Below are 25,974 nucleotides of genomic sequence, written 5' to 3'. Positions count from 1 at the left end.
CTTAATTAATACACTCCTGTGCTCTATTAATTGATGAAGCCAAACAATGAATCAAAAATGACTAAAATCTGAGAGCATTTCCCCTTATCAATATGTGTTCTCTTTTAAAAACACATTTCTGGTCAGAAAAGTGACTGTTAAATTGGCTTATTTCAAAAATGCAAACGACTGACTTCCTATGTACGTTCTTCTGCTCTTCCTGGGTCCACGCCGAACGCCAGTGCTGCCTGCCCAGGGGACAGGGGCTCAACTGCTGGTCTCAACCTCCCAGCTGCCAGCCCAGTCTTTTTTTTTTTTTTTTAATATATTTTATTGATTTTCACAGAGAGAAAGAGAGAGGGATAGAGAGTTAGAAACATTGATGAGAGAGAATCATCGATCAGCTGCCCCTTGCACACCCCCTACTGCCGCAACCAAGGTACATGCCCTTGCCCGGAATCGAACCCGGGACCTTTCAGTTCGCAGGCCGACGCTCTATCCACTGAGCCAAACTGGTCCCGGCAGCCCAGTCTTTTTAAAAAAATATATATTTTATTGATTTTTTACAGAGTGGAAGGGAGAGAGATAGAGAGTTAGAAACATCGATGAGAGAGAAACATCGACCAGCTGCCAGGGCATGTGCCCACAACCAAGGTACATGCCCTTGACCGGAATCGAACCGAGGACCTTTCACTCCACAGGCCGACGCTCTATCCACTGAGCCAAACCGATTTCGGCTGCCAGCCCAGTCTTAACTGCAGAAGTCAAATCAGAGATGATAAAGATGGAAGAGACAGGAAGTGCATAGATAGACTTTCAGAAGGAGTTGGCTCTTCTGGAAGCTTTCTAAACCATTCCCCCATGAAAATGACCTCGTTTGACATAGTGGTTGTTAAAAGAGGCTGAAGATGGCACATCAAAATTGTCACTTTGTCAGGAATGCTTCTCTCAGGCACACATTTGCACACAACTGTAGCAATTCAATTGGTAGAATTCTGTCCTCGCTGGATCCTATTTTCTGAATAAAGAAAAGAACCTCATAAATTCCTAAAACCACAAAATGTAATTTTTGTAGCAAAAAAAGAAAAGGAGAGGGAGGGAGGGAGGGAGGGAGAGAGAGAGAGAGAAAGAGAGAGAGAGAGAGAGAGAGAGAGAGAGAGAGAGAGAGAGAGAGAGAGAGAGAAAGCCAAAGTAATTAACCCTGAAAAATGGCCTCCGACAACTATTGCCCATTGTGGACCATCCGGTTTCGGCTAATGTCCTCTATTTTAATTTGGAATTCATATGAGTTTGTAAAGCATACATGGACCACAGCCTCAGACACTCTCTCTTCAGTTGCTAGTGATATGAGCAGAGAATGCAGTCAAAAGGGCAGCAGGCGTGGAGTCAACATTGCACTTTGCTCTGTGTCTTTTACTTAACATCGGACTAACCATCTTCCCCTCCACACTGAGTGCTAGGCTGCATCTCTTCCCACTAGGTCTGCTGTTTCCTCCAGGGCAGGTTGCTGGCATGTTTATTTCAGATAGCCAACAGCCATAGGTCTCTGGAGTTCCCGATTCAGAACCAAGGATGCAGACATGTGGAGTGTTCCCTTCCTTTTGACTTCTATCGCCGAGCATTTTGATGTAAAAAGAGACAGTTCGGCAGGTGGACTCTTAACTACATGGACCAGAGGTGTTGGAGTGCGGGCCTGCGAGAGCCCAGGCTGATTCCGTCCCAGGCCCTGCCTTCCAGAAGCTCACAGACACAGTGGGCACAGTGGCTGTCCCAGGTCGAGGGCTAGGTTTTCAGAGGCTGTGGTCCTTGTGTCCGGGTGCAGGTGGTGGCTTTGCAGAGAATTTGATCAGAACTTGGACAGGAGCTGATTTCTCATTTTCCGTGTGCTTGCAGGATTCTTCGTGTCTGGATTGCTGTTTTCGTACGTAGTATTCGCTTTCATTATTTGCTGAATCTTGACTTTACCTACACTTGACCTTAACTTCCTTCCCTTCCCTTCCACGCCCTCTTCCTTCCTTCCCCCCTTCCCTTCCCTTCCCTTCCTCCCTTCCCTTCATCCCTTCCTCCCTTCCCTTCCCTTACCTTCCCTTCCCTTTCTCTCTTTTCACTTTTTATTTTCGTTTGCTTTTCTTTTCTTTTCTTTTTATTTTCTTCTTCTTTTCTTTTCTTTTCTTTTCTTTTCTTTTCTTTTCTTTTCTTTCTTTTTTAACATAAGCAGCTTCTCAGAAGTCACTTAAGGAGCCCAACGAGAGAACAAAATTATAGATCATGACACCGCCTAGACACAATCTTCTTAACATCAAGCCTCAGGACAGCAACCTTGACGTTGCCTTCCTAATTCACCTGTGGAGGTGAATATAATTTTTTTTTTCATGCTATTTGCAAGCTCTCAGCTGGTTCCAAGATTAGTGGGAGATCTGGATTCTTGACTTGCAAAATCCCTCCTCTAATGGCAGATAGAAGCAGGGGCTGCTTTCAGAGTGGCAGGGGAGCTTTGAGTTCTTAGCACTAAAAACAACAAAGAGTGGGCGCTGTGGATATTCTAAAACCTCCTTCTCTTTCTGAAGTTCCTCAGCCCCGAGCAGCTCGCCACCCAACACGGAGACAGGGTCTTCGTCAGCCCCTTCCCAGCACCGCGCAGAGGATGGCAGTGCTGACACCCCCACCCAAACTGAAGTCCATTGGATCGGAATATAACTTTTAAAGGGATTATTCATTAGAATACGACCTGGCATGAATGTAACACATCCACACTGCCAAAAATTACCCATATATGTTTTAAGTATCTCTTTGAAGAATCAAGTCAAGAGAAAAAAATAATATTAATACTTAGTGGATAGCATAAAAGTTAGAGGTAATTTTGTGTGAGGTCTGAGCCCTCTTTTGATTCTAGTACTTTACTTACATGTGTTCTAAGATTTATCTAATGTCCTCTTTTTATTTTATATATATATATTTTATTGATTTTTTACAGAGAGTAAGGGGAAGGGATAAAGAGCTAGAAACATCGATCAGCTGCCTCTTGCACACCCCCTACCGGGGATGTGCCCGCAACCAAAGTACATGCCCTTGACCGGAATTGAACCTGGGACCCTTCAGTCCTCAGACCGATGCTCCATTGACTGAACCAAACCGGTTTTGACTAATGCCCTCTATATTAATTTGGAACTCATATGAGTTTGTAAAGCATACATGGACCGCAGCCTCAGACACTCTCTCTTCAGTTGCTACTGATATGAGCAGAAAATGCAGTCGAATGGGCAGCAGGCGTGGAGTGAGCATCCTGGGGGTGTGGGGTTTGCTGAGTGCTTCCCTCCGGCCCCAGAACAGCATGTGCCAGCACGGGTCAGAGACTCCCCCCTCTTCCTTCCTCCCTCCCTCCCACGCGCACCAGCAGAGGTAGAAGCGCGCTTCCCAGTCTATCTTTATCCCGGCCGCTGCTGCTTGCCAAGTGTTCTGTTGTTTGTTTTGGTGTCTCCCCCACCTGTTTAGACAAAGTGGCATATGCACAGTGTGCCTTAAAAGAAAACAAAAAATTGACACTTGCTTGAAATGTTTAAAGTTCAAAGTCTGTTTTGTGCTTGAACAAGGCCGAGAAACAGCATGATATCACATCGCCATGCTCGCTGCCTGATATCACCAATAGCCTGGCAGCACTCAGGGTGGTTAGAATCTGAAAGCGGCCTTCTCAGTGACTTCACACCACGTTCTGTTTGTAAAATGCAATAAGGGACTCAGGTCAAGGATTCAAGGAGCCAAAGTAGGGAGAATAGATATTGAATAACTGGCACTTTACCTCTGTGCACAGTAGCATAGAAACATGTCTCTTGAGTATTTAAAACCTGAATTATTATTATTACTAGAGGCCTAGTGCACGAATTCTTGCATGGGTTGAGTCTGGCCGGCCTGCCCCTTTCAAGGCTGATTGGGCCAGGCAGGCTATGGGGAGGGATGGCAGGTGCCAATTAGAGGTGAGGCTGGCTGGGGGAGAGGTCACGGGTGGTTGGCTGGCTGGCCACACTCCCTGGTCAAAGTTCTGGTTGAACTCCCAAACTCATGGTCAAGGGGACAATTTGCATATTAGCCTTTTATTATATAGGATTAGTTGTTATTCATTGAATGCCTATTTTGTACCAACATATTAACTAGCACTTTGCCCACGTTAATCATTTTTAATCTTTCTAGAAACTCAATAAAGCAGTTATTATCATCTCATTCTGCAGATGAAGAAGCAGTGGTACAGAGATATTAAGTAATTTTCTCCTAGTGGCACAGCGATGAATGTTGGAGCTGCAGGTTGAACTCACACCTGTTCCACTTCTCATCTTTTTAGAGAGCTTGTCCCTGTGTGGTAGTCAGACTGCTGGCTCACCAACAATATCCACTGACTCTGATTCCAAGTCCCCGACAAAGATTTTTGGGGAATTCCATTTTAATTTTGTACATTTTTCAGACAAAGACTTGAGAGAAATTTCATTTTAATCTTATACCCCATGGCAGACACCTACTTTCCCTCTGAATGCCATAATTCTATTTATATTGAGTGCATTTCACTAGTTTATACCCTCAGTTTAGGAGTTTTAATACTCACTCATTATTTAGTAAGAATTAGATATTTATTTTTCCCCTTATTTTTTAAAAAATATATTTTATTGATTTTTCACAGAGAGGAAGGGAGAGAGATAGAGAGCTAGAAACGTCAATGAGAGAGTAACATCGACAGCTGCCTCTTGCACACCCCCTACTGGGGATGTGCCCACAACCAACGTACATACCCCTGACCGGAATCGAACCTGGGACCTCCCAGTCCACAGACCAATGCTCTACCACTGAGCCAAACCAGTTTCGGCTATTTTTCCCCTTATTTTTAATAATCTGCTTGCTTTGGAAGCAGATTTCAGTTAGCTTTCAATTATGAAAGATACTCCCTGAAGCTAGCATGAAAGAACACAGGCCAAGAGCTGAAAATGAGGGAGGGGCTAATTCCTGCAGGATCCTAAGGCTGAGGGACCCTTCATTTTGCCAGCCCTTCTAGCCAAGTCAAAAAGGAAAAGGTGATGGGTGGCCTACTTTGTATTAGTAGAAAATGTTGCCAAATATGGAAAACAATGGCTTTCCCCACCAATATTTTGAATATTAATAATTTTTATAATCAGAACATTTAAAGCCAAAATTATGATTTTGCTTCTTTAAGTGTACTGTCATCTTTAATGTATGGTAAAAGTTTTAATTGTGGAAACAATGCACTATTTTCATTTTTTTTGAAAATATTAGAGGGAATAACCACAAGTCCATCCTCTAAATATAAGGACCTTATTTTATGCAGTTTTCTTTTTTGTTCTTCTGGAAACACATTTCTATTTCTGATTTCCCTACTTGTCAGCAGAGTAGAAATGCTGGGTTGTTTCCTGCTTTCGGTGATAGGTGATATGTCTTTTCTCTGTTGCTATAAAGTCCTAATAATTATTATTTTACAGGTAGCATAATGTGTCATTAAATAGACATAGCATAATTTCAGTAATCATCTCTCTGTTGGTGTACAACCGAGACACTTCTTATTTTATAGTGCAGATAATAATTACAGTGAATAATTATCTCCATTTTCAGTTTAATAATTTATAACATTTGTTAAATCACCTTTTACTACAAATTTCTTTTTCCCCCAATTTTTATTAAGGTATTAAATGTGTACATATCTTACCAATCCCCCCCCCCCCCCCCATACAAATTTCTTATACAGATAAAATAAGCTCCTCAGAGGCAGGAACATTGTATTTTCTCAATTTTTTTTCCCTCCAAATATAGTAGCTTGAAAATATTAAACACTTTATCAGCAATTTAATGAATGAATAAATAAATCCCAGGTAACACCTTTAACTTGAAAGGGGCTGAAATGGCTAAGATGGTGTTTGATAGGTATCCAAACTGGAAAGACCATGACTTATGCCTACCCTCAAGAAAACGTTAAAAATTAAAGTTACAATAAAGATCCCAAGTAGCACTTTGAGAAATTAGAATATTAGAAGTCTGGAGGTGGGGGCTCCATATGAGCTGAAGGGCTATTTTCTCCTCCTACAGTCCCCTCAGCCTCCCAACTTCTCTCCCTCCCTCCCCACACCCCCTTTATTCTTCCATTTGGAGTTTCAGACTCTGGAGAGGAGTGATGTCCCTAGTTACAGCTCTGAATAAAGCTCCATGCAGTAAACGTGTGACCCAGCCATCGGTGGGCAGAGAGGGGCCTTCCTGGGACTGTGCGTAATTGCCGAATGCATCTGTGTGCTCGCCGAAAGCCCATCTGTACCCTCTGCCCAAACGTGCTCCCTCCCAGGCAAGTCAGGTGCTCAGAGCAGCCGGCTGGAGCTGGGGCTGCAGAAAAGTGCCTCTTTTAAACATTAGGAGTGATTCCCCTCCCTCCCCCCCCCCCACCCCAATCAGCACACAATTACTCACGATGTATACGCATAGCAACTCTATTTTTGAAAAATTTACTATTTGGAACTCCCCCCACCCACCCCCCAACCCTGTGAAAACTAAAATGCATATTAGCGCTGCCTTGGGATAACTGATATTTTTCAGTGAGCTCAAAGCTGCACTATTTGTGGGTTTTGTACTATAACATTCTGCAGCCCAGTCACATGGCTCCCTTTTCCGAAGCCATCTGTCACAGAGGTCTGGAATTCCATGTGAATGCTAGTTGTACAGTCTTGACCCAAGTGTTGTGTTTTGTTTTTTTTTTTAAATGAAAAAATGCCAGCAACTATGGCATTTAGCACTTTACGTTGGTTATTAAACTTGATTACGATAGATCTGTTTTACTGCTCTCGTTACATAGCAGCGATGAAGCCAGTAATTGCCTTGATATGCTCACGACAGAATGCATTGTGGTATCATGGAGAGAGCACCTGGCACTGATATGGTTAATATCTTGGATTTTTTTGTAACTAAGGTTTATTAATGCTGGTATAAAAATGTATTTGATGTTATACAGATGGCCTAAGATGTTGTGGTTACTAAGTTATTATCCCGGATAAGCTGTGCTGTCAAATTCGGGGCTTAAAACTATCACAGGAGATTAAACTATTTACTAAAAAAGGACAGAAAGATATGGCCAAAGCATCTTAGTACAAACATGTTAGAAGTGTACTTACCTCCCACAAATACAGTAAAGCATGTCTGAATCACAGACCGAGGGCCTGGAAAATAGGAACTTTACAGGCAGAACAAACACACTGAAGAGGTGATTTTTAAAATACATTTTTATTGATTTCAGAGAGGAAGGGCGAGGGAGAGAGAGAGAGAAACATCATCGATGAGAGAGAATCATTGATGGGCTGCCTCTTGCAGGCCCCCCCACTGGGGATGGAGCCCACAACCCAGGCATGTGCCCTGATCTGGAATCTACCATGACCTCCTGGTTCATAGATCAGCGCTCAACCACTGAATCACACCGGCCGGGCTTCATTTTCTAAATCAGGGGCAAACCATGGCCCACACCTGAGTGGCAGCTATTGGGACGGGTGAGGCAGTGGGGGAGGTGCAGGCACAGTGTAAGTGGGGAGTTAAAGTCAACCCCCTGGGAGGTAACTGGCTACCACACCCGTCAGGGATCCTGCTAACACATTCAGGGACGCCTCCTGCTTTGCCAGCCTAAAGGGAAGAGGAGGGGAGTCATTCAAAAGTCAACCGCGAATTGACGAATGACGGTGAAAACGCCAGAGAGATACTCACTGGACCCACGTAGGATGAGGACAGACGTGTTCTTGCCAACATGTGGCGGTGCTCCCAGTGTACATGCCACGGAAAACCCGCCTGAGCAGGGACTTGCAGAATATTCAGAACACACGGGCGCGGGGGCCTCAGAAACAGAACAGGAAAAGCTGAGCCAGAGGTGTCCCCAAAGACATGCTGTGAGGACAGCTTTAAGGTTTTTACTAAGTGTTTGGGAAGCACTCACCGTCTGAAGATGTGACTGTGGAACTGAAACCTGAGTGGCCACCCCGGCAGCTGCCACCCACAGGCCCCCAGAGGGAATCACAGTCTGCGCGTCCGCCGCCCCCCAATTTAACAGAGCTTTTCCGGTCCCAGTCACCCAGGGCAACATGTTCCTCTCATGTTAGTCTAATATTCCCATAAAAATTCTCTCCCGGTTGGTTATTTTTCCATGTTTCTCATGCTATCAGATTAATATTGTGATTTGGATTGGGGGGGAGGAATACTGTTGTACTTTTTTATAAAGTCAAGTATTGATGCTTTAAGTGGTGGATTTCGAGTGAGGATTCTGCAAACTAGGAAAGAAGATTTAGAACCAGACTTTAAAAATAAACGCCTCCCAGGGTTAGCCAATACATTTAGCATTTGGGACACCTTATTGATACCAGGCTTACTCTGTTGAAACCCAGAAACATGGAGCCCACTAACGGGCTGCTCTGAAAAAGTCTGCCTAGGAATCGAACATCAACCAAAGCAAAGCAGAGAGCGAGGTTTAACATCAGATATACTTACACGAAAGCTTGCATTTCAAATGATCCCTTAAAAGCTCCACGTGGCTAAGCTATGACAGCAAACAGCTTAAATGTTGTGTGTTTTTTTCTTCTGTTTCCTGTGTATACCAGGGAGCCGAGATAGAAGTGGATGAAAATGGCACATTGGACTTAAGCATGAAAAAAAATCGAACCCCGGACAAAGCTGCTCCCCTCACTCCCTCTAACACGTCTATTCCGACTCCTTCCTCATCCCCATTCAAAACCAGCAGCATTTTGGTCAATGCGGCCTTCTACCAGGCGCTGTGTGTCCAGGAGGGCTGGGACGCCCCGATCAACTACAGCAAAGCCCACGGGAAGACAGATGAGGAGAAGGAGGTATTGTGTCAGTCTGTCCGTAAGGTTAAGAAAGCATGATTGAAGATATTGTTGGCTTTCTTTCTCCTAAATTATTCTTTCACAGTCCTGTGTAGATGATGCATCATTCTGTACCTTGTTTTAGATTTTGGTAGAGTGTTAAGTTTAAATTTCAGAGGAAATTTGTAAATACATCCAACGTTGTCTGTTACTTGCCTAAAATAATAATATGTTATAACTGTGGGGGGAAAAAATCTTTTTTGGTTAATCCTCACCCGAGGATATTTTTCCATTAATTTTTAGAGAGTGGAAGAAAGAGGGAGAGGCACAGAGAGAGAAACATCAGTTTGAGAGAGACAGATCAATGGGTTGTCTCTCACACAGGGAAGGAGCCTGCAACCAGGTATGTGCCCTGGACCAAATTTGAACCTGAGACCCTTCAGTCCACAGGCCAATGCTCTAGCCACTGAGCCAGACAAACTAGGGCTATTATTGTGAATTTTACCTCCATTATGGCTACAATTGTGTGAACTGGGCCAGAGATTACGTTATCTATCCCTTCAGATACAGCTGCCCGTATTATGAATTCTTTCTGAGCCAGGACATAGAAGATAAAACCAATTCAGGGACACATAAGAGTCATGTCAAATGTGTTTCCTTGGTTTGGTGAAGGAACCGTGTTAGCAAAACTACGTGCTGTCTGCCTTGCAGATTCACCCAACTGCAGATCGAAAATAGTCAGAAAAGAGTTACGTTCTTGCTGACATGGGCTATATAGTTAAACCAATGATTGAATGTGTGCTGGACATGGAGAGCCCTTTTTTCCTTGCCATTATTCCGGAAACAATATAATACCACAACTATGAACATTGCACTTTTATTGTATTAGGTGTGAAGAGTCATCTAGAGATGATGTAAAGTATGCAGGAGGATGTGTGTGGGTTCTGTGCAAATACCTCAAGGACCCATGGACTTTGGTGTTTGAGGGGATCCCGGAACCAATGCCTGAAGACCCCGTGGAGCAGCTATATAGAGTCATTGGGTCACGTGCTGGGTGACTGAGTTGTCTCAGTCCAAATGTCAAGAAGATGCACTCACACACTAGGTTATCTTAGAGGCGCTTTTCCTCCTGCAGGCCAGATGTCCTGACTGTGCAGGAGTTCCTTTAGCCTCCATCTCCCTACGCTGAGCCACCTGGCTTGGCCTAATTAGCATGACGTAGTGTCACTCAAAAGAATTCATGGCCGGAGCCCTCTGTGGTTTAGACTCTCTATCACTGCAAATGTGACCCTAATCGCGACAATAAGTGCTTCTCTTTTTGCTTGTTTGTCAGGAAAGTTGTAGATACTTGCCAGTTTACATGTTTCAAGGAGCGAAATAGCCATTCTCTTTGGAAGTGTGCACCGCCTTTTTCAGGCTTTTGAAGTCCAGGAGACTTTAGGGGAAGAGTAATTTCATTTTAGCATATGCTTTGGCATCTCAGAGCATAAGTCAACATAAACAGCAGTGATCTCAGATGGGTTTGTTTGCAATTCCATTCTCCCTGCCCTCCCCCCTCTCTCTCTCCCTTCCTTCTTTCCTTCTCCTCCTTTCTTTCCTTCCTGGAGCACATGTTCACTGGCAGTATTATCTCCCCGTCCAGTCAGTAAGGTAGGCCCTGAGGATGCAGTCCCATTAGCCCACCACGTATGCGCTCAATCTAGCAGGAGGACTGATGTACACATCCCGCTGGTCCATGGAGCAGGAGCAGGCACAGAGCAGAAAGGAAAGGCCAACCCCATGTGTCACAGCTGGGGACGGGTTTCTGGGAGTCCCGAGGTACCAAGGCATGCTCTGTGTCACCAGCTCACACACCATCCCAGGAATGGAGAGGGAGATTGATACAGCAGCTGCTTCTGATTAGATTCCGTCATGCTGGACGTAGTCACTTGATTATGCGTGGCTTTTAAGAATGTATCTGGAGTGTTGAGGGATGGTCTTAGTCAATCTATCCTCATTGTATTTTAGAAGAACAGTTTCTTAAAATAAAGTATATTTGACTTTAATAAATGTAAAACTGACACATACCAAGTATCAAAAGCTGATTACCGATGATCACAAACTGACTAATGTGTTCCTCCCACCACATTCCACCCACCCCCTACCCCTGCCGCTTCAGGCTTCTGTCTATTTTTATAACCCAGAAATCTGCTAAAATTCATAGTAACTGATCAAGCATAGTCATGATGAGATTAAGATTGTTGATTCAATCCCATGTCATGCAAGACAGCTTTAGAAAAGGGGTGGAGGTTCCCTCCAATCCACAGGTCTCCCCAGTCTCCAGCCAGTTGACTGCTGGTGGGACGGTGGCCCATCTCACCCACCCACTTATCCTAATCCAAGCGGTAAGACCTGTTGCTGCGGGTTCAGTAAAAGTCTTATGTCACGTGAAGGGCGGTGCTTTTGCCAAGTCGGCCTAACTGCATGCTTATTCCTGTCTGGATAAAACCCACCATGTTTGAACGTGTCCCAGGGCCATGTGCGGGGTGGGACTCAGGCTGTCTGGCCTCATCCTGTGACTGTGCTGTGATGGTCCATGGTCCATGTTCCCCGGACAGCCTTCTATCAATATTCCTACAGACTCAGACACACGGATCCAGTCTTGAGTTAATGAAGCAAATTTCAGACAAGTGGGCGCTCGTTTCCATTCAGGGCCTTGTGTTTGACATTGGTTGTAATTCTGTGCCCTCCTCAACAATGCCAACACTGTGCCTTTTATATGCTGAGGAACTCCTCCCATTTGGGGGTTGCATTAGTGCCTTAGACTTTTATCACTCAACCAGAAAGCGAGGTTTTAAATATAGTTTGTTTATTTCTTAATCTCATTTTTTTTTGCATAATTCCAAAAAACAATATGCATTCACATTGGCAGCTTTTATAATTCAATAGAAGTATGTTCTTATCGAATGCTTAAATCTATGTTTTATTTTCTGGCCAATTCATGGGGAAAAAATGGGTTTGTTTAGATTCTTGCTCTTTTCGAATGGCTTACTTACTTCAGGTCTGATCATACAGACTTCTCCTACAGTTTGCAACCTAAATGATCTAAAGTCTGAAATTTAGAAAGTATGTGGAGATTCAATGTCATTAGGAAGAACAAAAAGGAATTGGAAGATGCTAAGTGAGTTCTTGGAGTCAAAGTGCTTGCCCTACGTTTGAGTTGACAAAATAGTTTTTAAAAATATATATTTTATTGATTTCTTACAGAGAGGAAGAGAGAGGGATGATAGAGGGTTAGAAACATCGATGAGAGAGAATCATCGATCAGCTGCCTCCTACGCACCCCCTAACTGGGGATGTGCCCGCAACCAAGGTACATGCCCTTGACTGGAATGGAACCTGGGACCTTTCAGTCCGTAGGCCGATGCTCTATCCACTGAGCAAAGACAAAATAGTTTTTAAGCCTAAGGCTTCTTACCACAGTTACCTGACTTGGGTGAGCCGAGGCCTGGGGGAGCCACAGCCAGCAGGGATAGGCACAAGAAAGGGTGCTTCTGGGTCACTTTAGCCCCCAGGACATGTTCTTACCTTCTGTTCTTTGTTCCTTCATCTGCGACGAGGTAATCGACTGATAGTACTTTTCACATCCTGTTCTGAATCTTGAAAATGAGAAGTGAGATACCTAATAGGTATTATTTTGAAAAAGTAGATTGCATTCAATGTCCTCCTTGGGAAGGTATCAGAGGGAAACCTTGTTCTGAAAAATAAAGATAAGGGATCTTTATCCTGAAATCTACGTATTGAGAGGCAGGATGATTATCCATGTTTTTAGAGGAGGAAACTGAAGCGCAGGGAGGGAAAGGTGTTGATCCTTGGTCATGTAGAAATTAAATAATGGGCTGGGCTTCCCGAACATGAAGAAAAGGGAGAGGAGAGAAACAAAAGAAACACACACACACACACACACACACACACACACACACACACAAAATGAAGACAACTAAGGAATATTGAAAAAACTAGAGAGGAAGAAAAAAGAGAATAAAGAAGAAACAGTATATGGCAAGGTTGGTGGAAGCAACCCTGATCTACAGTGCTTCTCAGAATAGCAGGATCCAGAACTATAGGATGTGATGACACAAGTCACCAGGACTGGCCCACGCTTGTCATTTTCAGTGAGCTCTCCTGGGATGGCTGCACATGGCCCAGCGATACATTGAAGACTACCTGGCGGTCTGTTCCTGCTCCCATACCCCCATCCTTCCTGTTGCCAGCTCTGTCACCTCCCCACCCCACCTCACACGAAGCACGTACATCTACACACAGGCAACCAGAAATTGAGCGATTATTTCTAATTCATTGTTATCTAGCTCATATGCACAACAGTTGCTTAATTTTGGTGGCAATTTTCAGAAAATATTGTCTGTCTCTCTCAGTAAAATAGCCTGTCCAGATGCCCCCTAAAAAATTCCTGAATCTGGAAAAAACTCAAAATATCTCAGAAGGAAAGTGCTGAGAAATAACTACGGCTGTCAGTTTCATTCAACTGTCAGTTCTCCAACAATTTCAGGGCTTAAAATGTTAAAAGTGCCAGATGCTATTATCTGTTATTCATGCTACCATTATGTTCTGGTCTTTACTAAAACCCACATAAACTTCCATCTGCACATTAAAGGAATTTCATTGCATCCATGTCCTCTCTAAACACACACATATATGTCACGTTCTTTCTTACATAGCCATCGTATAAAAATATTAACTTCAAAATATCCATTTAAAAATAATATTATTTTATTTAATGATATTTTATATAATGAAAAAAGTTCTTATATATTCTTATAACTTATTGTTTTACTCAGTCCTATTTATGAATTTATCCAATATAAAATGCTTCTGTAACAAATGAAGAATTTTCGTAGTAATGGCCATCTGTATTTGAATAACTATGTTCTCGGCAAGTGTTTTAAGGGCCATATGCTGAGCAAAGAAAAGGAAGAAAACAATTATTTTATAATGAAACCAGAGGCCTGGTGCACAAGATTCGTGTACATGGGGGGAGGGTCCCGCAGCCCGGTCTGCACCCTCTCACAGTCTGGGAGCCCTTAGGGGATGTCTGACTAACTGCTTAGGCCTGCTCCCCCCAGAGAGCAGGCCTAAGCCATCAGTTGGACATCCTTAGCGCAGCTGCGGAGGCAGGAGAAGCTCCCGCCACCACCGCTGCACTTGCTAGCCCTGAGCCCAGCTCTGGCTGAGCAGCACTCTCCCTGTGAGAACTCACTGACCACTAGGGGGCAGCTCTTGTGTTGAGCGTTCTGCCTGCTGGTGGTCAGTGCGCATGATGGTGACCTGTAGTTCCACCATTTAGTCAATTTGCATATTAGCCTTTTATTATATAGGATTGCATACATAAAAGCTCACAGTTTTTAAAAGAAGTTTTAAAAATATTTAAAAAGTCATACCCAGTAAAATTGTCTTATTAAAGCATCACCACATATTACCATATCAAACAAAATATCATATATTCTGCAAGCATTATTTTGTATTCATTTTAGTCAAATAACTTTCATAACTGGTCATTTCTTTCAAAGGCTCCTATTTCCTTTCTATAATGCACAGATTCAGCAGTTGAACAGCTGATAAGTTTTACATGTTCATCTATATAACTGTTCATACCTTCTTAGAGATTCTTTGTTTTTTATAATAAAAGAAATAGTAAGATGGCTTTTTACTTTATGTCATTTTTGTGAGAACTTTAATATCTATACAGAAAAACAAAGACTCTTCTACATTGAGACTTATTACTAGACTTAACATTTGTATCTACTTTCCAAAAGCCAAGGCATTTATAAAGTATAGTAGAAAATACTAGCCAGGCTGAATCAAGATAATACTAAATGGAATGGATGGTGGTATTATCAGGTTTTACGTCTTATAATCAGGAATTGCTTTACTTTAGGCATTCACACTATAAAACTTGAAAAGTATAACCATCATTCATCTATTTGCTTCCATGAAAGCAACCACTAAAATAGCACTTCTCGTTGTATCTTAGTAGGCAACTATTATCAAGAAACTATTTCTCTTTAATTCTCAAGAGTATATTATTCTTTGCTGCTATTTTCAAACATTTATCAATAAAATAAGATGGGCCATGGCGGGTTTGGCTCAGTGGATAGAGAGTCGGCCTATGGACTTCAGGGTCCTGGCTTTAATTCAAATCAAGGGCACATGCCCAGGTTGCAGGTTCGATCCCCAGTGTGGTATGTGCAGGAGGCAGCCGATAATGCTTCTCTCACATCAGTGATGTTTCTATCTCTCTCTCCCTCTCCTTTCCCCTCTGAAATCAATAAAAGTATGTTAAAAAATAAAATAAGATGGAATACTTAACGCTATAAATAATACGTAGAAAAACTATATCAAAACAGGTTTTATTAATTTTATCTGATGATAATATAATGGGATAGTTTACCAATGTATTTACACTATATGGTCTTGTGTAAAATAATTGATTGAATTGTTATTTAAGTAATTAATGAAATAAATTGCATTTGCCTTTATAACTGAGATCAAGGTTTAGTATTTTTCTTTAGTTAGAAATATTTGGGGATGTTGTTTTTCCATTGTTTTTTAATGTAGACTCAGGTTATTATAATTATATTTTACCATTGCATTTTTATATCCATTTGATTTAAATGAGATTTACCTCAAAAATTTAAAATTGTTTTATCACCTTATTTAGATCAGTACTTTTGAGAATTAGAATACAGTTTTCTATATTACCGTAGTTCACCTGAATTTAATATTAAATCCAGAAAATATTTACCAGATATAAACTAAATGATAAACTAATTATGTGATTGAGGAAAATGATTATTAGTTTCCTATAATATAATATATCAGATGATAAATAAGTAATTTGAAAGGATTAATGAGCCTTATGAAATAAAGATCAGTATTAAGCTTAAAAGAAGGTCACAAAAATTAGTGATAACCCAACAAGAAATTCCATTCAGTAAGTAAAAGCATACCAATTTAGCACACACAAAAAAAAACTTCCACAATTGCTCTAATTGGTTTGGCTCAGTGGATAGAGTATTGGCTTGCAGACTGAAGGGTACCAGATTCAATTCCAGTCAAGGGCATGTACCTTGGTTGTGGTCACATCCCCAGTAGTGGGTGTGCAGGAGGCAGCTGATCTATGTCTCTCTCATCGATGTTTCTAACTCTCTATCCCTCTCCCTTCCTCTCTGCAAAAAAAAAAAAAAAAAAAAAAAAAAAAAAAAATCAATAAAATAAAAAACACCTCCAGAACAATTAACTAAGGTAACTTAAGAAAAAAACAGGAAGTGCTAAATTAATTAAAGTCACTATCCAGAAAAATAAAACTTAACTAATTAATTAATTAATTAATTGGTTTGTTTGTTTGTTTGTTAGTCCTCACCCGAGGATATTTTTCTATTGATTTTTAGGGAAGGTAGGAGAGGGATAGAGAGAAACATTGATGTGAGAGAAACACATCAATGTGTTGTCTCCTGCACAAGCCCCAACCAAGGTCCTAACAGTTAGGGCCTAACTGGTTGGAACCTGCAGCCGAGGTATGTGCCCCTGACTGTAATTTAACCTGGACCCTTTGGTCCAAAGGCCAACGCTCTGTCCACTGAGCCAAACCAACTTGGGCAGTTATTGTACAGTTAAATAATTTAAATCTTAGTTATTTGTATATCAGAAAGAACATTCTGTTCACTTAAATTTACTTATTCCTTTTCAGATTTAAACTTTTTGTGATTTACTTTTGCGGTATTTCTTCTGTTTTACCAATGACTTCTGTGGACATAAAGAACTAGCCCTATGTTCTTTAGGAAATGTTCACTGTACAATAAAACCTGAACTCGATTAGACTAGTAACTTAATTATTTGGCTAAACAAATGCCTCTGTAATTATATTTGCCAAAATGTGAAAATGTTAAAGGTATCCCCATGAATTATAATTTCTCATTCCTTATACTCATTATCTCATTTATTTTGTGTACAAATCCTACAGGAATTTCAGCTAAGTCTTTAAGCCAAAACTCACATTTGACCCTGAGGACTTCAAATGCAGCTGTCTCTCCAGGGTTCCCTAATGCCTCCTGTGCTTCTGTTTTTTTTTAATCTTTTTTTTTTCTTTCCTCTCTCAGAAAGACCCAGGGAACTCTCTAGAAAATTTGGAAGAAAAAAAGTTTCCTGGAGAGGCTTCCATGCCAAGCCCTAAACCCAAGCTCCACACAAGAGATCTCAAAAAAGAGCTAATCACGTAAGTGATCCAAAATGACATAGTCTGTGAGACTCTGGGAATAAGGTACTCAAGGTCTTATATTTTGAGTAATAGTATCTTGGCTTATATAGTTGATTTTAGGAATGTTTTAGGGCAATTTCAACCAGTCAGTCATTAGATATTCTATATGGACCTAAACCTACGCACAGAACTAAGAAGATTATGAAGTAAAAGGAAACACCAACAATCAAAAAACAACCCATTTACTTGACGATCTTATGCTAAAAGAATGAAAAGTCTAACTTTAAAAAAAAACAACACCATTAAGCCAATATAAATGTTTATATTTTGATCAGAAATTCTTAATTTGATATCCATCGACTCCAGAAAACCCTTCACAGCTTTAGATGTCTACAAACCTTTTCGCACTTAATGCAAATTGCTTTTTGGGGCAGACAGATCGTCATTTTCATCACTTTCTCAAAGGACAGAAAAATGAAGTGTGATTATCTTCTAATGGGCACTTATTACCGGTACAAAAGTACACCGATGAGGAGGGTTTTGAAAAGATTTTGAACAACTTTTGGGATATATTTATGAGTTCCTAGAAAGCGATCTGTAGAGACCTCACTGTTCTCCCATACTTTACACACCGGTGAGTGCGTTAGTGGGTGCCCCTTATATTTATGGGTTAACATTCTGGTTTTATGAAAGTCTCACTACCTTAAAGTTCCACCTTGTCCTCCTTGTGTTTTATGTTCATAGTGCATGAATAAATGTACCTCAATAACTTCCCAAAAGTTGTTTGAAATAGGATTTTTGGTGTTGTTGATTAGCATCAATTTGCTTAGAGTTGGAATGCCACTTATTTAACCCTTTGCACTCCGAACCACTCTGGACATTGGCTACCAGCTACTCGACGCTACTTTGCGGTGGACACGTGCGTTGAATTAACTCAATTCCCCGTGATCACTAATAAACTGCAATGTCCCCTGAGAGGGGACATCCGAGTGATATGCTAGAATTCCGATGTCCCCTGAGAGGGGACAGCGGAGTGCAAAGGGTGAGGGAACTAGCTAGTTTCTGCTCTCTGATTTTGGTACTTTCACTTGCAAACTTCCTCAGCATACTGGCAAATGTTATTGTGTAGTATTTTTCAATTAAGATTTGTAATGAAAGCTAGCTGTCAGAATCTGAAACATAAGCATTTCCCACTACAACACTGACCCCAATTCTTTTTGTTGTTGTTTAACCTCTTCATACCACCAAACATGAAAATTAATCAGTATATCAGTGCACAACTTATTATATTTACTAAGTATTTATAGCTGATTTGTTTAAAAATTATTAGTACTTCTTTACCTATCCTCCGCAGTACTAACAGTAGTAATTTAAAAATGGAAATAAGAAGTAAAGCAAATGCAATGCTGTTTTGAACACTAGGTGGAGATGTATTTCCAAAGTGGGAATTAACAGATCATTATAACTTATCTTTCACTCTGATATACCATTTGTATAATGTCCAGAAAAGATTATTTCTCCATGCGGGGGGAGAATGTCACTTGTAAGATAACTCAGATAAAATCTTAGTCATTGTTCATTTTTTCTTCACTTGTTTACATATGCTATAGCTGGACACAAAACTGCTCAGAATAATGCACCTGTTATCTTATTTTTAAAACACACAGAAGAGGCTCAGAATGTGACTAGCTTCTGAGATAAAATCAAGACTCTGATCTTTGCCAGATGCCCTGAGAGCCTATTACTCAGGTTTATTTTTAATTAGCAATTGCTTTGTTGGGTTCAAGACTTGAGTGAAAGTCTTACCTGTTTCTGAACTGTCAGCAACTTTGTCCAACTATTAACGTCAGTTTATATTTCAGTCACATGTAGTTTTTTCAAAGATTTTTTCTTTTTAAGATGATCTAAAAAATGTTTATGAAATTATTCTGTTGCCTGGCCTCTTAAAAAACTTACAAAAATCCCTTTCTGAAATCTGTTATATAATGGGTGGTGGTGTTCCTAAGAGCCGCCATCATTGGGTTTACAATATTTATTTTTTATAACCCATATTTTCAAAGAAATAAAACATCATTGATTGTGGACTCACAACATCACTACAACATATATTTTAGCATCGCCTTCCTGCATTATTTGAATCAGAGAATTGGATGTGGTGCTGAGAGCTGGTAAGAGCGTGCCAGTGTTCTTTTCACTACTCTACTCGTTCTTCAGTAGCACAGATCCTTAGTTCACTGGCTTCTGCAGGTCCCATATACTGTGTTAACTGACCTTGAGAAGAGAAGCTACCTCATAACAAACCGGACAAGGCAGATGAAGCAATAAAATGCACTTGACGCTAATTATATATTTTCTGTTGGTCCAGCTGTCCAACCCCAGGATGTGATGGAAGTGGCCACGTCACCGGAAACTATGCGTCCCACCGCAGGTACCTCGTCTTATCATCTGGTTCTGATTTAAATATTAATTCTCGCCCATTCTAGAACGATATCTTGATCATGAATTAGAGAGTTAGTTTGTGTGTGTGTGTGTGTGTTGTGGGGGGTGGGGGTTTGTTTTACATAAATAAAACTAAGTTAAATCTTTAGTCTTCTTACTTATGTAGTATAGATATCATGATTTTGGTTAAAAATAGTTTTCTGCTCCTGTAGTTCAGGCTACAAAGTTATTCGAGTTTATGCCAGGGCTTTGGTTGTATCTGGCTTTAGTATTCAGGTAAAACAGAGGTAAGACAACAGAGTGACTGGGGTTGACCACTTACCTGTGGATGTGGCATTCCCAGTCCTGGGTATATAACAAGTCGAGGTGTTAAAAAGGTTAAACAGTGACAAAAGGCTCTGCTTAATCTTTGCACTTTCCTTCTTCATTGATTGGCTTGCCCTTTGGTGCTGATTGAAACTCGTGAGCCACCATCCTTTGGTGATGCCGTGGGAATGGACTCCTTGTCAGTAACGATTGTATCACTGCATTCTAGAATTGCCGAGCTCACTGGGTTAAAGCCCTTCGTTTGATAAAGAGCAAACCCAAGTCTATCAGGAATAATGGAGGTGTCCATGAGCCCAACCTGCTTAGAGTAACAAAGCCAGATTCAAGCCTAATTATTATTATTTTTTTCCAATCCCCAGTCACCAGAAAATATAACAGATATTCCCAGACTCAGGATGACATTTGAGGCAGATTTGTGTAATTCAGTGTTCTGTGTTTTGTTTTTGTTTTTCTCACCCCATTTTAGTGTTTCTGGATGTCCTTTAGCAGATAAGACGCTTAAGTCCCTCATGGCTGCTAACTCTCAGGAGCTTAAGTAAGTGTGGGAAGCATGACCTCTGTGCCTGTGCCCACTGTGTTGGGACTCTGCTCACTCAGGACCAGTGTGGTCACTAATGTCTAATAAAAAGTCACTCATTTGTCTCAGTGTATTATAACTAGAATGTTCAAATGACAAATCACTAGCTGTTAATTATTTTGCTTGCTTTGGGAGTTTTGATTTTTATAATTAATTTTAAAAGCAGTGATGTAATAGTATAAAAATACATGTTTTTTGTTCCCCTGTTAACTTCAGAATTTACATAACAAATCAGACTTCTGAAGGTGTGGCAAACAATTTCCATCATCTGATTTTAAGAAAACGGCATCATATTTTTCTTTATGGGCATTTTGAATCATCCGACTGCCTTTCACTTTTGGGTGCTAGACACAGGTGGCTCATTTTTACCTTGTTTACAGAATCTCAAAGTCATATGTATATTAACTTTTACATATTGATTTTATTTTCTCCATTCTTATCACTCTTATCTTTTTTTTAAAACATATTTTTATTGATTTCAGAGAGGAAGGGAGAGGGAGAGAGAGATAAAAACATCAATTATGAGAGAATCATTGATTGGCTTCCTCCTGCATGCCCCTTACTGGGGATTGAGCTTGCAACCCGAAGCACGTGCCCTGATTGGGAGTCGACCAGTGACCTCCTGGTTCATAGGTCAACACTCAACCATGGAGCCACCCAGACTCTTATCTTCTTTTATTACAAAGTTCTCACTTGTTTATTTTCATATTTTGTTATATTACATGTAGAATAATTAAAAGTAATTATCCACTTTATAACCTTTAAGAATAAAATAGGGCATACATTTAAAAAAAAACAAAGAAATAATATTAAACAAAATTAATAAACTTTACATGAAAATAATAATATTTTAGGAGAAATGAATGTTACTAAGTTTAATGATAAAACACTATTTATATAAATAGTAGAATCAACTTCTGGTATCTAAACCACAGGTACAATTTCAGACATTAAATGTTCTCAATTGTTTTTAGTATACCTATTTTCTAAATTGTTCTAAAATTTTATCTTAAAATTACAGAGAATAAGTCTGTGAGGAAAGATGGAATATTAAATAGATATAACATTCAGAATTTTAGTACCAGAAAAAGTAAAGAGAACTGTACAATATACAACTTTCCTCATTTTCAAAGTGTAAACTACAATAGATTGTGTTGGTATAGATTCTGGAAATTGTTTTACTGACTACCACTTCCACAGACTGACACATAAGAATGCTAACTAAAAACTAATAAGAGATTGAAAAGAGAAGTGCTAGGTATACTTACTCTTATTTCATCTTACTCAGTACTTAGCTACTCAATCTTATAGAATTGCTCTGAACTTCCATATTGCTGTGCCTTGAGAGTGACTGTAGGTTCTCTTAAGTATTTTCTCGAAACGTTATTTCTAGGGAAAAAATGTAGGTTGATAGGTCTTATAGCAATCTCCAGTACTTATGTTTTATATGGTCATCTACTAAGTAACAATTTTGGATCTTCTCTGTACATAGAAGAAAAAGAGACACTTCATTAACCTCTTCTTTAGAGACTCAAGAACTCCAAGGCAAGGTCACTTGACAAAGATTTTTCTGTAATTGCAATATGGTACTAAGCCAGTAAAACATTAATAGAAAAAAAAAACAACAACAACTAGCATTTAACTCTTTCCTGCAAAATAAATGGTATTATATATGAAAACGGTTGATTGAAGACTCAATGCATAAGTATGATTTCACTCATATGCAGGCTATAAAACTGAAAACAAGACAAACAAAATTTCATAGACTCAGACAACAATAAGGTGGCTACCAGAAGGAAGGGTAGGAAGTGGTGAATATATGGTGATGGGAGGAGATTTGCCTTTGGGTGGTGAACACACAATGCAGAATACAGACGATGTATTATAGAACTGTACACTTGAAATCGATATAATGTTATTCATCAAGGTCACCCCAATAAATTTCATGTTAAAAAAGTAAAAAATAAAAAAATCAATGCAGGTTTCTCTGGTTGGCTTAAAGAGATATATGCTGATTTTATATTTCATTTGAAAAAAGCATTTACTCCTATTTTCTGCCTCAGGATTGAATGTAAAAACATTTTCATGAAAGTTCAGTGGGTTCAAGTTTAAGAAAAGGGGAAATATTCAAATTTTCCTTTTGGTTATTATTTTTCTAAAACTTGTGTTTGGGTAGAAATCTGAACCATTGTGAGCATATAACTGAAATAATAAAGATAATTTCTTCAAGAAAATTTTTATGTCAGTCGGCGTGTATCTATTAGCATTTGGGATTTTTAAAAAAAAGCAAAAGGGAGAGAAGCAGTATAAACTGTATTCAAGTGTATTTTGAAACTGAATTCTAATTAGCCTTCGAGCAGAATTGGGTTTCCCCCCCTCTTTTCCCTTTCTCATTCCAAATTTAACAGTTGATTGTCAGTAGTAGTTATTGGTAGATTTTCCAAAAGGCCATTTAAGTTGGACCATGAGGCAGAACAGACCAGGTGTAATGCCTTCGCTCCTTTGGCAACCATATTCGTGTGCCAGGCCTCTGGATTCACATAGAACACTGTTGTTCACCTGAGCTCAGTGGATTATTATGGTAGTGGAGATTATCAAAGAAAATAAATTATGCCCTAAACCAATTTGGAAGACTGTTTTTCTTAAGTGAAAGATGAGAACTTTGCATGATATAGACAGAAGCCCAGCACTAAGTTGTGGGTCAAATTTTAGGTTCCTTTAAAAAAAAAAAAAAGTTTAAAAAAAAATAGGCCCTGGCTGGTTTGGCTCAGTGAAGGGTCCCAGGTTCGATTTTGATCAAGGGCATATGCCAATCTCCAGTGGGGGGCATGCAGGAGGCAGCGGATCGATGATTCCCTCTCATCACTGATGTTTCTGTCTATCCTCCCCTCTCCCTTCCTCTCTGAAATCTATAAAAATATATTTTAAAAAAAGAATGTATGATAACTAAAATAGTCTATCAAGCCTAACACAGGAGCTGCATAACTTAATACATGTTTAAGATGGATTCTTTGCCAAAAACTAATTTTACTTAAGCTACACGGGCCCACCCAAAGCAGCTCATTCTGTTGAGTTCTGTGTGCATGTGTCATGGTTCCCCTCCCTCCACCACAGCCACGCGGCCAGAGCTCTGTTCCTGTGTTTTCCAGGTGTCCAACCCCAGGTTGTGATGGTTCGGGGCACGTGACTGGAAACTATGCTTCCCACAGAAGGTAGGAGGGACCCATTTCTGAGAAATGAGCTCAGTGCCAGCAGCAGTGGCCATGGAGATGACACGGTTTGTTCTTTGTTGGGTGCATATTTTAGTTTGTCCGGCTGCCCTCGTGCCAGGAAAAGTGGCGTCAAAATGACCGCTACGAAGGAAGAGAAAGAAGAACCTGAACTCAAGTAAGTGCGACAGCGGTGGCAGCAAGTAGCTTGTGGGTCCGATGGGCGGGACCTCGGCTGTGGTGCCAGTGGGTGCTGATTGCATCTCACACACAGGGATCCTGGAGGCAGCTCTCAGTGTTTGAATATTTGAGAAACATTTTCCATTCATAGCAGTATTTCCACAGATGGTTGATACAGTAAAGTTAGGAGGAGAAGGACCATACTTCTTGCAATTGTTTTAAAGGAAAACAGCATTGTGGAAGCACTACAGAACAGCAAATTGGCAGCATTCCCCGCCCTGGAGCTTTAATTTTGCTTAAGGCGAACTTTTATGTAAATTAAATTTCCTCCTCTGAGACATAGGTTACCAAGGCTAGGATGACATATAAAAATATAGATATAGAAATTAAAAAAAAATTTAATTGATTTCAGAGAGGAAGGGAGAGGGAGAGATAGAAACATCAGTGATGAGAGAAATCATTGATCGGCTGCCTTCTACACGTTGCACACTGTGGATCACGCTCGTAACCCGGGGCACGTGCCCTGACTGGGAATCGAACCGTGACCTTCAGGTTCCTAGGTTGATGCTCAGCCGCCGAGCCACACCAGCTGGGCTAGATGTAGAATTTTAAATTGTTTGCTAGCGTTTCTAAGAATAATGGATATCTGGACACTGGAATTCCAGCTCTATGAGCAGTGAGCTATGTGATGTAGGACAAGGTAGTTAACATTTTGCAGGCAGTGTAACACAGGGCTTACCGGGTTGGTTAGGGCTAACGAGGGTGCGTCTGAACTTGGCTCCACTTCTTGTAAAATGGATGACAAGTTTCCGAAGCTGTATAAGCCTCATTTCCCCCACCTGTAAAATGGGATGATTACACTCTCTGCCCATTAGATTTTCACTGAAGGCTACGGGAGGTAATGTGAGCCCAGGGCCCGTGGGCCGTTAGCCCTGCTAGAACCACGGTGTTTCGCTAGTTGCATTGGCGTCTTTCAAAGTCTATAATCTCCCCATTGCCTGCTGGGTAGTGAGGAACCGCCACTCCCTTCTTGGTCGCTCAGTTACTGCATGTCTTGTGAGTTGTCCGTTCTCTCCCGGCTGGTAACCTCTCTGCTGTGTCCCTCTAGATGTCCTGTGATAGGGTGTGACGGCCAAGGTCACATATCAGGTAAATACACCTCCCACCGCACAGCTTCTGGCTGTCCCCTGGCTGCCAAGAGACAGAAGGAGAACCCTCTCCATGGGGCCCCCCTCTCCTGGAAACTGAACAAACAAGAACTTCCACACTGTCCCCTGCCGGGCTGCAATGGGCTGGGCCATGTAAATAATGTGTTTGTCACCCACAGAAGGTAACCTTTACTCTCTTTCTGTCTGTTGTCGTGATTATTTGTCACCTGGGGGTGGGGGTGAGGCTTTGGGGGGGGGGGGGTTGGGGGGGGGGGCCCTCCGCGGGGTTACAGGGCAGAGCGTTTGAGATGTGATGACAATGAGTGTTGCAGAGCGTTGACTGGCTTGAAGAATCAAACCCTGTTTCCCTGTTTCTGAACATTGGCTGCACGATGTACAAGTGATTCCAGCAATGGTGCCTTTGTCCTTTGTATGCTGAAATGTTGCTTATGCTGCTATTTTTCTTTAATGGTTCAGTCTTTTCATGGTTTATTTTAGTCCCAAGAGGTAATATCTACTGGGTTATGCTGTGTCATTGCAAACGTTCACTCTGCATATTTCCGCCATTTTCTGCCTCTCATGAACTGGCACAATTTCAGGCCAAGTTGTAGTTATTTTTTTCTGCTGGGAAGAGGGGACTCACCCCCAGCAGCCAGAAAGAGGAGAACAGTGACTACTGAGTGTGTGACAGGATGAGAGCGATTTGGAAAAGCCTTTATGGTTTCACAGTGATGTCCTGCCTTTGTCACCGAGTGTCACACATTAAACAGAGGTTGTTGCGGGCACAGTGACCACACTCTGCCTAAAGGCAGGTTCCCCACACGCTCCTTCCATAGCGAGGGCCCTCCCAGCCTCGCAGCCTGGGCATGGGATACAGGTTTCTTATCAAACGGAGCTCCAGTGAGCCCGCTGCTTTGCTTAGGAGCAGAATGTGGATTGAGCAATGCCGGGCCATTTTAACATTTTGTTCCGTTTTAAAGCTGCGCATCCATGGAATCAGAAAAGTGAAACCTTCCAGGAATCA

General features: G+C 41.1%; 1 protein-coding gene across 6 annotated transcripts in view; it reads left to right on the top strand.

Annotated features, from left to right (window-relative positions):
* The window catches only part of ST18 (ST18 C2H2C-type zinc finger transcription factor), a 122,042-nt gene that overhangs the window by 84,875 nt on the left and 11,193 nt on the right, over positions 1-25,974 (top strand). For 5 of the 6 annotated variants that reach the window (XM_045581494.1, XM_045581492.1, XM_045581495.1 and 2 more), the window contains 7 exons: positions 8,592-8,837; positions 16,973-17,088; positions 19,436-19,498; positions 20,303-20,371; positions 23,563-23,625; positions 23,720-23,800; positions 24,911-25,132. In XM_045581494.1, coding sequence (XP_045437450.1) covers positions 8,592-8,837; positions 16,973-17,088; positions 19,436-19,498; positions 20,303-20,371; positions 23,563-23,625; positions 23,720-23,800; positions 24,911-25,132 — 860 coding nt within the window. The remainder of the gene's footprint in view (positions 1-8,591; positions 8,838-16,972; positions 17,089-19,435; positions 19,499-20,302; positions 20,372-23,562; positions 23,626-23,719; positions 23,801-24,910; positions 25,133-25,974) is intronic. The other variant, XM_045581496.1, reaches the window with a different exon arrangement.

The sequence above is a fragment of the Pipistrellus kuhlii genome, unplaced genomic scaffold, assembly GCF_014108245.1.
Source record: "Pipistrellus kuhlii isolate mPipKuh1 unplaced genomic scaffold, mPipKuh1.p scaffold_m20_p_14, whole genome shotgun sequence".
In the NCBI taxonomy this organism is placed as follows: domain Eukaryota; kingdom Metazoa; phylum Chordata; class Mammalia; order Chiroptera; family Vespertilionidae; genus Pipistrellus; species Pipistrellus kuhlii.
This window is presented reverse-complemented; position numbering and strand designations above follow the sequence as displayed.